This window comes from Puccinia triticina, chromosome 5A (assembly GCF_026914185.1).
Source record: "Puccinia triticina chromosome 5A, complete sequence".
Classification (NCBI taxonomy): Eukaryota; Fungi; Basidiomycota; class Pucciniomycetes; order Pucciniales; family Pucciniaceae; genus Puccinia; species Puccinia triticina.
Genome location: NC_070562.1, coordinates 1,187,968 through 1,202,860, shown reverse-complemented (window position 1 = coordinate 1,202,860; position 14,893 = coordinate 1,187,968). Strand labels below are relative to the sequence as shown.

The 14,893-nt window shown below is 49.2% G+C and overlaps 2 protein-coding genes across 2 annotated transcripts; one reads left to right on the top strand and one right to left on the bottom strand.

The window, feature by feature from the left end:
* Positions 1-240: 240 nt before the first annotated feature.
* On the top strand, positions 241-3,743 carry PtA15_5A122 (uncharacterized protein; the record flags this gene model as incomplete). Its single annotated transcript, XM_053168852.1, has 9 exons — positions 241-257; positions 352-416; positions 489-1,168; positions 1,258-2,698; positions 2,861-2,886; positions 2,981-3,103; positions 3,229-3,363; positions 3,442-3,614; positions 3,713-3,743. The coding sequence occupies 9 exons, from the start codon at positions 241-243 to the stop codon at positions 3,741-3,743; spliced, it is 2,691 nt and encodes an 896-aa protein (XP_053020107.1).
* Positions 3,744-4,695: 952 nt separating this feature from the next.
* On the bottom strand, positions 4,696-7,411 carry PtA15_5A121 (uncharacterized protein; the record flags this gene model as incomplete). The annotated part of the gene is made up of 10 exons (XM_053168851.1): positions 4,696-4,871; positions 4,974-5,172; positions 5,252-5,352; positions 5,441-5,673; positions 5,736-5,841; positions 5,951-6,199; positions 6,283-6,630; positions 6,720-6,806; positions 6,875-7,157; positions 7,262-7,411. The coding sequence occupies 10 exons, from the start codon at positions 7,409-7,411 to the stop codon at positions 4,696-4,698; spliced, it is 1,932 nt and encodes a 643-aa protein (XP_053020106.1).
* Positions 7,412-14,893: the final 7,482 nt, after the last annotated feature.

Below are 14,893 nucleotides of genomic sequence, written 5' to 3'. Positions count from 1 at the left end.
AAATCACAAGGAGAACACAACACCGCCATCCAGCTCGCCAGTCTTCACTCGGCAAGTACACGCGTGCATTCCCTTGGCTGTCAGTTTCTGAAAAACTCGTCTGAATTTCCGCCGGCATCCGCTGCAGCACACGCGCCAACTTGATCTGGCTTCACGACGCGTATACCCTAAGCAGCCTCGGTGGCTTCGACAGGTCAGGATTGCTCTTCACTCGTCAAAACACCCATAGGACTATTAAGCATGGCCGAAGAGAGACAGTTGAGTACTTCTTTTACCATCTTTCACTTCCTATCTGGATTGATTCATGTGAGGCTGATAATCAATCCGATTGTACTCCCTTTTTGCTCAAAGCGCCGGAAAACCGAACGTCCCTGCTTCTCGGCTCAGCCAGAACTTACCCATGAAGAACTCTGGTAGTTCGTGACTGTAGAATTTGGAATTAGAATGATCTGGATCGGTAAACTGAATGTTGATTTAAACTTCGTTAGCTCCTGCCTACCCGCCCATGAGCCCTTCTCGCACGCAGCAGCAACCCCAAAGCCACTCCAGAGTCAGAGAATCACGAGCAAGCTCCCAGAACACGCCCTTCTCGCCGGTAACCAGGAATCCGTCACCCGTCAAGCGCGGACAGCCTCTGACCCAACCACCTCCCAGACCCAGCTCCAGACCTACATTTTCGTCCACCTCAAGAGCAACCTCGCCTACCAAAGCCTCTGCCTTCAAACAGAATAGTAAACCTCCTACCAACACCCACGCCAGCCCTACTCGCACGTCTCTTTGGCCGAATGGAAGAGCTGAGGCTGGGCTAGGTCTCAACATCGCAAATCCAATTCCAGGAAGATCGTCGCCTACCCGCCAACCATCGGCGAAACCGGTCAGTAACGGACACGACTCGATGGATAGCTCGCTCATGAATGTCACATTCGTCAGTGCCGCAAGTGGGATTGACGAAAATCAGCCGCCTCCATCTTCGGCCAAGCCCAAAGAGTTCAAATCACACCAATCTTCCATCCTCGCCGGTCTAGGCTTCTCTCGAATCGGCAACCAAATCAAATCTCCCGTCCTCCCTACCACGCCCGGCGTCTCTCCAGACAAATCTCGAAATACTGGCCTCAAGTCTGATGAAAGGCATATCGGTGGATATGACCCAAAAAAAGAACCACTGAAGGTCAGCTCCATTCATTGATTTTTAACCATGAGCCTTAAATATTGGTGGCTGACTCCTTTTTTTCTCTGTCCTCCTTGATTGCTTGGCAGGCTTACTTGAGAATCAGGCCACCCAATACATCTTCGACGCGGACGCCGCCATACATCTCAATCCTCAATGAGACTGAAGTTCTGCTGGCTCCACCTCCTCAATCCTCGGCTACTGGTTTTGCGGCCCAAGAGAGTGTGAATGCCAAATACAAGTTCACACGCGTGTACGGGCCGGAGGCAACGCAGCGGGAGTTTTTTCAAGGGACCGGGTTGCCGCTAGTGGGCGATCTGTTGGATGGTAAAAGCAGTCTCTGCTTTGCGTATGGCGTGACCGCTTCTGGAAAAACTTATACCGTTCAGGGCGGATTGGATACTGTCAGAGGTGGTGGATCGGTGGACCCAGGCTTGTTGCCTCGAACAATGGACGTCTTGTTCAATTCTATCGGATCTAATCTGACCGAACTGCCAATCAAACCGGCCAGACTGACCGGCGTTGAAATCACGCCCTTCGTCCCAGAACCATTGAGACTCATGAACCGCAATAGCTTCTCGGACCCTTCCTCCCCACGATCACCTCCAATGTTGCTAACAGATCAAACCGTTCTACCCATCGATACCAACTGCGAGTATGGAATTTGGATTTCATACGCCGAAGTCTACAACGAAAAGGTTTACGATTTACTCGATACGTTACTTGAATCTTCATCCAGTTCTGGCGCCACTTTCCAGTCGTTTACCGCCAATCTGGCCGACCAAGTCAAGAATGCGGCGCATCTATTACATACGAAGGCATCTCATTCTGGCGGGGTCATCAAACGGAAACCGCTCACACTGAAACATGACAAAGCCAACGGCAACAAATATATCCATGGCCTCACAGAGATCAGAGTGAGGACTGCCGAGGAAGCCAAGATTCTACTACGTCACGGCCAGGTCAATCGGACCGTGTTTTCGACTTATGCTAACAGAACAAGCTCGCGTAGCCACGGAATTTTTACTATCAAAGTGATCAAGTTGCCAAAAAACATGCAGCTTTCAGAAAGCATGTTATCCGCAGCGACGGTTTCAAGGCTCTCGATTGTTGATTTGGCGGGCTCGGAACGGACGCGGAATACTCAAACGACCGGCCAACGATTGAAGGAGGCCGGAAACATTAACAAGTCGCTCATGGTTTTGGGACAGTGCATGGAAACGCTGCGCAAGAACCAAGAGCAGAAGGAGAAAAACCGCAAAATGACCATCGTTCCGTTCCGGCATTCCAAGCTGACGGAGCTCTTCCAAAGCTTCTTCACCGGAGAGGGCAAAACCGTGATGATTGTGAACGTTAACCCTTGCGATACCGGCTTCGATGAGAACTCTCACGTGATGAAGTTCTCGGCAGTGGCCAGCGAAGTCGTCACGGTTCGTGAGGAGCAACATCAAAACCCCTACGCCTTTCTTCAGGACCAAGCCAAAGCCGCAGTCGCGCCCCCAGTCTTGGATGAGACGAGCTTTATTTTGGGTCAGTTGATATTCACCAGATCCTCGCCATCTTAACCCTCACATTATTCATTATTCTTGCGCATCACAGAGGATGAAGACGATGACGATGACGTCGAAAACGAAGACGGAGCTGGAGATCTGACAGACGATAGCAACGATGCGTTTGTGGACCACTTGCTAGAACAAGTGTCTTCACTCCGTGTAAAAGTAAGTCGATTTTTTTTCCTTAGCACATTAGTGGAGTTTTTTTTTTCTAATATCGCGACTGGTCCCACAATTATCTCTACTCAATCCAATCAAGCTGGTCGAAGCAGAAATCCGCTCGGCAATGATCGAAGCTGAGGTCCGAGAACAACTCATGCAAGAGTACAACCAAAAAATGTTGGACATGGAAGCTTTGTTCACGCAAAACATGGCCAATGAGGTCAGCTCCAACCATGCACACTGATCAAATATACTCTTCCTATCAGAAAAGAGGAAAATACTGACTTTGAGATAATCCTCTTTGGTTGTCAATCAATCCAACGGCGGAAACCATGCTGGCATTAGGCTAAAGAGGCGGAACTCAAGGCAGACAGGAAGATCGACATCTTCAACCGAGCCACCCAGCATTTAAGCCAATCGAGTTCTGAAGGCCTGCACGCAGACGATGCAGATGATACGCCAACCGAGGATGCAGCCGATGTGAGTACCAGACCCGAGACCGACTTTTGGGGCCAGTTTTCGGGCATGGATTGACGGCGTTGCGCGTTTTCGGGACAGGACTGTAAGGAGCCAAAAAACCAGCCGCCTCGCTCCAAAAAGTCGGCCAAGAAACAGCCCCCGGCTAGAGCCCTCGATAGCAGTCAAAAAGAAGCCGACGACGACGATCCTACTTCTCATTTCCACCACACGGCCTCCGACCATCGCCCCGAAGCTGCTGCTCACCCTGTGCGGTATGGTTGTTCTCCTATCTTCACCTATCGTCCAATTACTTCCCGATTTTTCTGGCTCACTGATTGCTTGTTCCCTGCTAACCGATTTATCCTTGTAGTGAACTTCGTCCCCGCACTAGGAAATCTTGAAAATTGGGTTCCAGAAAAAGAGATATATTTCATTTACTGTCCAGTGTACTTTTTTAATGTCCATTTTCTTTATTTGCTTGAGGGAATAAGGAAACATACCTACGGTTACACCGTCCAAACATATATCATCGTGTCTTAATTGGATACCATTTCTGCATTTTTTCTTGCTTTCTTGTTAAGAAAATGCTTGGATTGATCCACGACTCTTGAAAATCATCATGGACATTTCATGCATTGTGAGGTCTTGTTAGTCTTGGATCAAATTAAGGCAGGAATGGTTTATTTTCAGAAGGCAAATCTGGACGAAATACATGTCCCCTCAAACAGTCTTGGCTTTTGATGATGGTCTGGCGTTACGGTCGCACCTTGAAACCCTGGATCTGGCGCCAGAGGCATCCATGTTGGATCACGTCCAATTGATGGTATCAAGAGCCCAGAACTTGCCAGAGTGGCTTCTCCAACTTCCATACACTTCGTATTACTCTCCGCCCATGCTGTCGGCTCCTCCAGGCTCCCCATCGCATGCAGGTCTCTTCGTCTCTATCATCGGGCCGAAGGTCACCTGCTAAGCCTGGGGATGCTTGCGCTGAGGTTCAAAGTACTGGATGGGCAAAGAGGTTATATCAACCCGTAGTGTCAAGAATGGCGGTACATCAGACCAAGGTGATTACATCAATGTCAATTTTTTGTGGTAGAAATGTTGGTGATATTTGCTTTTTGTTCAGAACCCTGAGAAAGGAAGAACTACAGTCGCTTTGACAACAAAAATAAGATATTGTGTAAGTGTACTATGATGGTTATCGTACATAATTGTATCGGACGGAATAAAGTTGGTACAATGAAGGAATGACAAGTCGCTCGTACGAAGAGGACATTTTTAAAGGTCTACAGCAACGATGCATCAGATTTTCGTGTTTTGAAAAGGTTAACATCAACAACGCTCTCAACAAGATCACTTGTCTCGACCGGGGGTGGTGCTGGTAGGGGCGGCAGCAGTAGGGTGTTGGCCGCCTTTGAAATGCTGGGCGCTGTGTTGATCCTGCTTGGACTTGATTTTGTTACCCTTGAGTTTGCCGTAGGCGGTCTTGGCTTGGACCTTATATAAAGAATCCATGTAACTTGCAGGGACTACGATCGAGTTAGAAATAATAGTTAATTCGGTAACAACAACTTGTTAGAAATTTCTTCCACCAGTAAAACTCGCACATAGCCATCGGGAAAAGAGCTTACAATGATCGTGTAAGATCGGTACGACGTGCGTGACAACCCACATGCTGAGCTGCACAATGTCTCGGGGAATGATGAACTTGGAGGTCTCTCTCGCGCGAGCAAACTCGTTCTCAGATTCGTCGGCCTTCTTGTAGACTTCGATATTGTGACCAACGGGGGCGTCTTCGATGCTGTAGAACGGTGGGCCTAATGCGTTGGGCTATCGCGGAGGTGGGGAAAGACATTTAGTGAATACAATGCAAGTCCGGCATAGCGAGTTCTAAAGACCGGCCACTTACAGTTAGGTCGACACGGGTTCCAATGGCAGCATAAGCGTAGTAACTGCCTTCCTGAAGACCGCACCTGATTTCTCTCTTGTCAGCAAATCCAGGGGGGACGCCTGTAGCGGAAGAAGAGGAATCGAAAATTGTGGATAAGGACGTGGCACTAAGATCATCCTAGTAGTCAACTTCGACCAAATCACTCACGAGTGACGATATCACCAATAATGGGGGATTGGGCCCGGTTAGCTACACGCCAGAGTTGTCTACCTTGATTCATCGGCTTGTTCATGTTGAAATCGACTCGGGATGCCAGTTTGAAGTCGCATGCACGAGGAGTTCCGAATACATATCCATCTCTTAAGACTACCTGGTCTCCCAAGTCATCCGGAGATTCCAAAAACCTTGCATATAACAATTGGGCGATACCTGCTCCGAGTCTACAGGAAGAGGATAGGTAAGCATTGGCAACTTTGCGGGGTTCGTCAAGTGGGCTACTGACGAGTGTCCTCCCACGTATAAGTTGGTCTTCTTGGCCCTTCCATACTTTTGTTGGGTGTGCTCGGCGGCTTGGCCAGCAATCATCTTGATGGTTTCGACGATGCGCACTGATTGAAAGAGATTAAATAAGGGTAATGCACGGGGTCAATTAATCGTAACTTGGAATATAATTTGAGGATCACTTCGACCGGATGATGATGAAAGAGGAACGCTCACTGTAAGGAAGAACGTGGGCATCAGAGGTCTTGGAGGGGAACAAGGTGTTGTAAAAGCCGTTGTGAGCAAGACCAGTGGCAAGGAAGTCGCCGGCGGACTCGAACTTGCAAGCGCAGTCCATGAGCCATTCGGAAAAGTTGTCTGGACTAGTCCCCTTCATGACAATCACGATAAAAGGATTCTCATCGGGGCCGACATTCTCGTAATCGTAGAAGGCTCCAGCAAATGGTCCAGTGAGCTTACGGAAATCTGATTGGATCGGTGAGGGCGTTAGCTTCATCTCCAAGCCCAAGGAAATGGACAGAATATCAGCACAGGCCCTGATGACTTACCGGCCATGGAGACAAATCTCAAGTTCCAAAGGTAGCCAGCCCGGTACATGTACTCTTCGCTCTTCAACAAGTACAAGACACCCTCGTTGGGTTCCGAAGGATTGTCGCTGTCGCCAAGTGATGGTCTGGAAATGGCACCGCTGGCAGCCTTTTCGACAAATCTGACATCCCTCTCGTAGACGATCGTACACATCAACAGGATCGATCGGGCAACATCAACGTTGAACTGGAGTTTGCGGCGTTTACTGTGAAGGTCGTCGATTTTCGTGGCCGGCTCGAAACTCGGCAGTTCGCTGCAAAACGCTTCGCGAGCGTGCTTGATAATCCTTTGCTTGCGGTTGAATATGTCTGAAGTGCAGTTGATAAGTTGAGCAGGCTCTCATTAGCAACGTCGAATGGAGTGCTCGACAGATGAGAAGGAAAGGAATTAGACGTACTGATATTGAGCCAATTGATCGGGCTCCATCCGGCTCCTTGTCGATCACCAAGCATGCGTATAAACTTTCCGACGCCCATGACGTGTGCTGAATGCAGAGATGTGGTTAACGTCTGCTATATCACAGCCTGAATCTCAACAAGAAGATCGACTCACCGATCAAGAAGGCCACATTGGCCACAAACAAGAACGAATAGACGGATCCGAAATAGGCAACCATGTAGAAGACATTGAAGGGTCTAGTGATCAACGCAAATGGAGCGCCACAGAGAAGGACGAATGAAGACCATCCGAGCGAGACGGCAGATTCGACCAGGCAGTAGGTTTGGGTGGCCTTGATCTGGGCGCTGAAGGTTTGGCGCTTCTTGCTGGCACGAATGATGTCGGTGGCGTGTTGGGAGAGCACGACTTTTTGAAGTTGGGAAAGTGAATTCCAGATCTTTGGGGACGCAGCGGAGAATAATGTCAGCGTCGAGCCAATGATTTCATTCTCTACAGTTGAGAGCCAGACAGAATGATAAGAGGGAAGTCAAGCGAGCTCACATTCAAGTAGTAGGCCTTCTCGTCGTCGCCGCCCTTACTCATTTGTTTCCATTGTTTGGAATCATGATACCTGAATGGGCAATCCTCGGGCAACTCATCACGGTCCGTTCTGGAGTGCTCCAAGGCCTCGTCCATCGTGGGGATCTTCATGTTGGTGACTGAATAAAAACAAGGTCGCACGCGCCATGTCAATTCATCGATCGGTTCAGGTCACATCGAAGAGCAGTCAAAGCAGGTTGCGCAAATGCAAGCCAATGGTGATAGCAAGAAAACAACGAGAGGCAGGTCTCGAACAAGACGTTGTGGTGGACACATGCAAGCAAAATACAAGCTGCATTCATGCACGCAGAAAGACCCAAGAACAGAGGCGCCAAAGAAGCGAGCAGGGAGGCGGTTTCTTAAGCGATACCAACAACGATGATTCTAGTAACCAGTAACAAGGCACCAAAGCAATGGCGAGATGCTTCTCACCACAACAGGGGGCAGTGAGGTACTTACGTTACTGGTAGTCTGAATGGGTTGGTTTGGGGATAATGGTTCGGTCCAATAAAAATGTAGACTGACAGCGGATGGCGGATAGGAGGAAGAAGGCCTGTGGCAGGGCGAAGCCGCTTATTATATACGAAAGCAGGAAACTTTTTTTTTCTTCGTCTCACTTCGCATTGTGCTGATGATGACGATTGGTTGGATTGGAAAGGATCGCTTGGCCCCGTTTCCGCGAAACTCTGCTTGCGGTTTTCCATCGCGTCAATCACGTTTGAGGATGCATTACGCGCAGCCGATAAATAGATGAATTTCCTGGGGAAGGAGGATCAGTCAGCCGTCTGAGCTCGTCTGAGAGAGAGAGAGAAAGAGCGAGAGCGAGATGAGGAAAAACCTAGTCTGGCTGTCTTCTGAAATTCGTCTTCGGCTCTTGTGAAAAGCGAGACGACAGTGAGTCGAGCCCAGCTCATTCGAGAGTCGAGCGAAACACAAGCTGTCTGGACAGCTTGTGGCTGACTGAGGCCGATCGCTTGAAACCAACGGCCGGGTGCCGGGTGTTGTTGAAAGGAATGATGATTTCAGACTGACCAGCCCTTAGCTAAGACAACCGGCCATCTCCTGGCCGTTGGAGGGTGGATCTGTGAAAGAAACTTGCAAGGAATTTCTAATGCCAATCTAAATATTCTGTGTGATCTCGGCGTGGCGATCTTCCCCATTTCGACTTTCGATGGGTTTCATGGTGAAAATGCTTCAGTTATGAGTGACACTGAGCGCAGACTGCTGAATCTGGTCGACGCGGCCTGAACGGCTTCTTGACTTGGAGGTGTTTGGCCGGCCGAAGAACATCCCAGAGTGCCATCCTGAATGGATTTCATTTTCTTGGATGGTCATTGTGGAGAGCCACCATCATCACTATGAAATCGTCGATAATGTGGGGCTCGTCCAGTTAACCCATGATCCTCGCGTCCATCCCGTCATAATTCAGGGGTACACGAGAGTCCAGACATCCTCGGCCAAGTCTCTTCGGGATGACACAACTGCAGCCTTTTCGCTTGCACCAGCCAATCCACATCTGAAGTATCCACCTCTGCTTCGATCGGTCATAGAGTCATATGGCGAAGCCGATTATAAATCAATTTGGAAGTGAGATCCCCTTGCAAGTATTCATAAAACTTTGCTGGTTTAACAGCCAAGACGAAAATGTTCTCTGTCATCAGACAAACAATGTGTTTATCATTTAAAGGATTTAGCCCTTTAAGCGGGGAAAGAAAGGAAACTCGAGCAACCCGGCTGGGTCCGGGTCTGTTTGGGTATGGTCTCACACGAATGCCTTTGCACTCTGGTGGTAAATATGTAAACATTTCGACAAGAAGAAAACCACCCGGGCGATGGGGGGTCCCGGGGCATTTGGGCAGCCCTGCAGCGCCGATGCAGCCGCACGGAACCGTCCATCCGCCCCGGCTTCGTTCGCGCCTCCACTTTGGGGACTCGGCTAAGTTCACCCCGGTGACCGCGAACTAATCACCTGCTTTGGCGGGGACAGTACCTGTCTGGCCTGGTCGAGATCTATCGCATTGCGATGTTTCCCTCGCTTGCACCTCCGCAACGCCACCCAGTCCCGGCAGTGCTCACGGGCTATTTCATACGTTCGCGGTGATCGGTGTGTCAGATGAGAATGGAGCGGCTCTGCATCCCGCGCATCTTGGCCGCCGGCTCGGCCGACGTGTCCGGTTCACACTTGAGTCCTTGACGCACAGACTTTCCCCAGTCTTCATGATGAGATCAAGGTGGCGCACTTGTCTTGCGTCCCGTTGCGCCACCAGCTTGTAAGGGTGGCGCCTGTACGGCTGGTGCGCCTCAGCGACGTGCCAACCTTTTTTGCCCGATCGCGCTGTTACATATATATGGACTGCTCTCTATCAGCGGTGGCGATATGCCCCGTTGAGCACGACAAGCCTTGCCGTTAACTCTCGTTATCTTAAAGAAATCTTCACCATACTCCCCTTCAGGCCTTGCAGGTACATAATCATGTGGCTCTCTACATCCCCAGTTCAGTGCCTGCCCCCACCAGCCAAGCTCCTCCATCCATCATCCAGCACCGATACATATTTATGTTGTTTTAAATCGCAAGTACTACGGCCAAAAATACCCTCTACTACTTCAAACCCCACCTGCGCCTAACCCATGCAGTACTGGAATCTTCGCAGCCTTTTTGCTCTGCTCTTGATGCAGAGTCAAGCTGCTTATTCCCCGTTCGGTTGCAGGGAAGGAGCCAAAATTGGCAGGGACGTCGGGTATTGTGTATATCCATATCAAGACGGCGGTAGCAGCTGTGAGCCATTTTTTACTGCGGGAACAACCACATCTTAATACTGAGAACTGCTGTACTCGAACCTCCCCCCCTCAATTATTCGATCATCTAGTGTTTCTGGCCCATCCAACAACCAAGCGACTACACTTTACCTGCGCTCATGTTACGCTGGCCGCCTTTAACCCCCTGCACAGATGGTGTTGTCCAAAGCTACCGAGTGTATGTTTTCCATCTACTGCTATTTGTCCTGCAAAATTTGATCAAAAAATTGATGTGTATCTTTTTCATATTAGAAAGGGGTATATAGGCATATGTCCTGGGTTATGTCTAACTGCTACACCTCAGATGGCAAGAGACACTGAGACCAATCAGATCAAAACCGTTTCACTCTTCACATCGTTTTCGACCCTTGATCACTAAGTTCAATGTCAGACTCGGGACCTGGGTGATGGCAAAAGAGAAAATAAGAAGGGTTCTTCTCAATCACAGAAGTGTCAAGGGTTAGAAGTGAATTCGTTTATGTATTCTATAAAAATGTAAACTTCTGCACGCATCAGCAGATAATTATACAATTGCAATGCCAGAATTGGTTTTTGGTGACATTCATTCAGAACAGGTCATTTTTTCACATCAGCCTCTTTATGTGTTTATAAGTTACATGCCCTGACAGAACAGCCTTTTTTGCACCAGCCAATCCACAGGTATCTACCTCTGCTTTGATTGGTCATAGAGTCATATAACAAAGCCACTTATAATCAATTGGAAAATGAAATCCCCATGAAAGTATTATAAAGCTTTGCTGGTTTAAAAACAACGATGAAAATATTTTCTCTAAACATTAGGGGAGTTCACATTAGCCTGATTTTCAAATCAGTCTACAAACCATGCTAAAAATTTGATGGCTGCTCATGCAGGTCAATGCAAGGATATTCTGGAAAAGCAATTGAGTTATCAGCCAGGCCTCACCTGTAAAGGCCTTGCTGAAGGGAATGCTTATGCCAGTGTTTTTTTTTTAAGTTTATGCAGGAAGTGTGCATGAGATTTGAAATCATCCGTGAGTAGCAGTTGAAATCAGGCTAACGTGAACCCCCTATTCCATATAGACTCAATTGAAAGACAGAATCATAGGCTCCATCCACCTCACCTGCTGGGGAAGGGCAGTGAGGGGGTGGAATGGGATGGTTATTGGTAACATACCTGGTCCAATATTGCAACATTTTTCTGCTCCTTACTGTAACTGCTAAGTTCTAACAGTAATGGAAGTGCGTTACTATATTGCACCTCAAGGAATTTTTTTTGGACATCCATTACATACTAACTAGGGAACAACACGGCTTCGCCATGCCCGGAGACACTGTTTCTCTTATAGAACAGCCATTACCCTAGACCACCTCTGGCTCTACACACCACTGGAACAGACTCAAACTTTTCATATCAACCAACAAAACTAATCCAGCTATTTACATGATTCCCAAAACAGCAGCTCCAATTACATCTACATTGACCACAGTTGATGTTTATACAACATATTTATTGCAGTTACAGGTCGCAAAAATTACAGCCTTTGGGTGTGTGCACCCTTTTCACGCCCATTTTGGGGGCCAACAGCTCCTTGGGCACCTCAGTACTTGCACACCCAGGCTGGGGAAATATCTTGGACATCAAGATTTCACCATCTTGGCGGCCGAATTGGCCTCTTGATTTTTACCAGAGGATTTCTCAGGGCAAGGCTTTAAAGTCTTGATGCTTGGGAGGGCATACTATTGGCCATTGATGGCACTCTCAGTGGCTAAGAGGATTCCTTCCGGCCATGGAGATTGAAAATTCTTGATCTTGGGAATAGTTCCCTCTGGGATTTTGAGAATATACAACATTGACGGGTGGGTAAAGCTTCCTTGGCCATCAAGTATTTATGGAAAGTTGATGGCCGGAAGAAATCCTCTTGGCCACCGAGACCTTGCAGAGTATTAGCAGATTTCTCATCTCATTGTTGTAGTAGCATATCCCAGTTATAGTCACAGTTTGTAGTACACAGCAGTCTCCAAAACCTAGTTGATTGTGCTTAATCCAGTTCCTGTTCCTGTTACTGTTTTACTAATTCAACATTGTTTCAAAACCTGTTCCCTTTGCTCATGCCTCAACTGCAAACTGCTTAGATCCGTTTCCTAGTTTCACTATTTCTCTAAACTCTCAAGTCCTTATTTCTTTCCTTTATAATATCTCTTGTTTCTAGGTTTGTCTGTTGTGCTCCTGTCGCCGCCGCTGTCTGCTTGCTTGCTCACAAGCTCCTCAAACTCTCAATGTTATTATAAAAGAAATTCATTCAACATTGTTTCAAAACCTTTTTGCTCTACTCACGCCTCAACTGCAAACTGCTTATGTTTGTCTGTTGTGCTCCTGTTGCTGTGGCTGTCCCCTTGCTTGCTCACGAGCTCCTCAAAATCCTAAGGTTTGTCTGTTGTGCTCCTGTCGCCGCCGCTGTCCCCTTGCTTGCTCACAAGCTCCTCAAACGTTTAAGATTTGTCTGTTGTGCTCCTGTCGCCGCCGCTGTCTGCTTTATTGCTCACGAGCTCCTCAAACTCTTAAGACTTTCTGTCTAATACAGAGATTATCTCCCAGCCTTCAAGATTGTAGAGTCTTGACGGGTGAGAGGTCATAACACTTGCAGCTCTTGATGGCTGGAGGCATCTTCTGGCCATCAAGCCTGTACTGACTCAATGACATCATCTTCCAGGGGTCAAGACTAAAAGATTGTTATGAGCCGCGCCCGCGCGCCATAGCCTATCCCTAGACATGTCTTGTAGCTACACATACATGTCACAGCTCCTCATCATAAAGAGGAGCCGGGGGGAGATCTCTATACTCTCCCCATCTAGCAATTTATCTCATAGCTAGAAACCCAGACTGAAGACCCAGAACCCGTCTCCTTCCCCCCCCCCCCCCCCCCCCCCCAGAACCTGACCCTTACATATTGCTAGATCACCATACGGGGAACGAGGCCAGAACCAAACACCAGAACAGAACCAGAACACCAACAGAACCGGGCAAACGAACCAGAACACTGAACTACAAACTGACACAGAAACAAAGACCGAACAGATCGACAACAGAAAACCCCACATCCTTACACTGACATGGCCGACGAAATGGCGGCACTCCGAGCCCGGCTGGACGAATTGTCGACAACGATTCAGGAAGAACGCGGCCTTCGTCAACGAGCTGAGGCAGAATTGGCGGCGGCTCGAGCTGGAATGGTCGCCCCGGTCGTTGTTCCAGTGATCCCTGAACAACCCGCTAATCAGAACCCGGTCAAAGTCCCGGCGAAAGGACCGAAGATAGGCGTTCCGGATAAGTTTGATGGCACGAGGGGCGCCAAGGCCGAGGTCTACGTGACTCAGATCGGCCTCTATGTCATATCCAACCCTCGCTTGTTCCCGGACAACCGCAGCAAGGTTATCTTTTCCATCTCCTACTTGACCGGCCAAGCTAGCACCTGGGCGCAACCCTACACGGCAAAGTTATTCGCGGGTCAGCCAATCTCGTACGTCGAATTCTCCACCGCCTTTCAAATGATGTACTACGACACCGAACGACGACCACGCGCGGAGAAGGCGCTTCGCCAGCTCAAACAGACCAAATCGGTCGCCCACTACACCTTCCAGTTCAACCAGTATGCCCCGGATACAGGATGGGAGACCGCGACCCTCATGAGCCAATACCAGCAAGGACTCAAGAAGGATGTTCGGCTTGCCTTAGTTATCGCGAGGGCCCAATTCACGGCGCTCTCCGACCTCGCCAACCTCGCATTGAAGATCAACAACGAAATCAACGGCACTGATTCCGCTCCCATTGACGCTACCCCCCACGCCGGACCCAAATGCCATGGACCTCTCGGCGATGAAAGGACACCTGTCAGTCAAGGAGAAGACTGACATGATGAGAGCGGGATTGTGTTTTCGATGCGGCGACCAAGGCCACATCGCGAGGGAGTGCCCGTCGAGACCGAAGGGGAAAGGCAAGGCAGCGGCCAGGATTGCGGAGTTGGAGGACGAAGTACGACGATTATCGGAGAAAGGGAGGACGACCGAGGAGGTGGGGAGGGCGGAGGGATCAAAAAATGGCGACGCTCGGGTGTGAAGGTTGTGCCTCCCCCGAGCGGTAGGGTGGATGTAGTTTCTCAGATTGGAGCTTGTAGATTTGTAGTACCCCATGCAATCGATCCGAGGCTTTTCGTATGCCTCTCCTTTCTTCCTCTACACCATCCCAGTGCCACAACCGCCCCACACGCTACATTTCTTATTGACTCAGGAGCCACTCACGATGTCTTGAGTGAATCATTCACCAAGAGGCTGGGCCTCACCACTAGACCCGCAGGGATTGAGCGGACTATCACCGGATTCGACGGGTCCCAAAGTCTTTCATCCCGCGAAATAGACCTAATTCTCGACAATGACCCAACGCATTCAACTTTCATAGTAACCAGACTCAAAGACTCCTATGACGGCATCCTCGGCATGCCGTGGATCAAGAAGCATGGACACCTTATCAACTGGCGTGGACGCCGGTTCCGGACGGATTCATCAGGGGTTGCCACCGCTGACGCGGTGTCGTCTTGTCCGAAAAAATCCTCGCAGGACGGGGAGGAGCCTGTAGCGGGGAAAGCGAGGACAATTGACGAGGGGGTGCACACTTTTAGTGTGATAACGCCCCCGCAATGTGAGCCCAATTTCCATTCTCTTTCATCAGATGTGGTAGGGACAACTGGCAAACAGGATCTCCTTTTAGAACTACCACAACCAGACCACCTGGATCGCACCGCGGGCGCCACACTAGGCTCA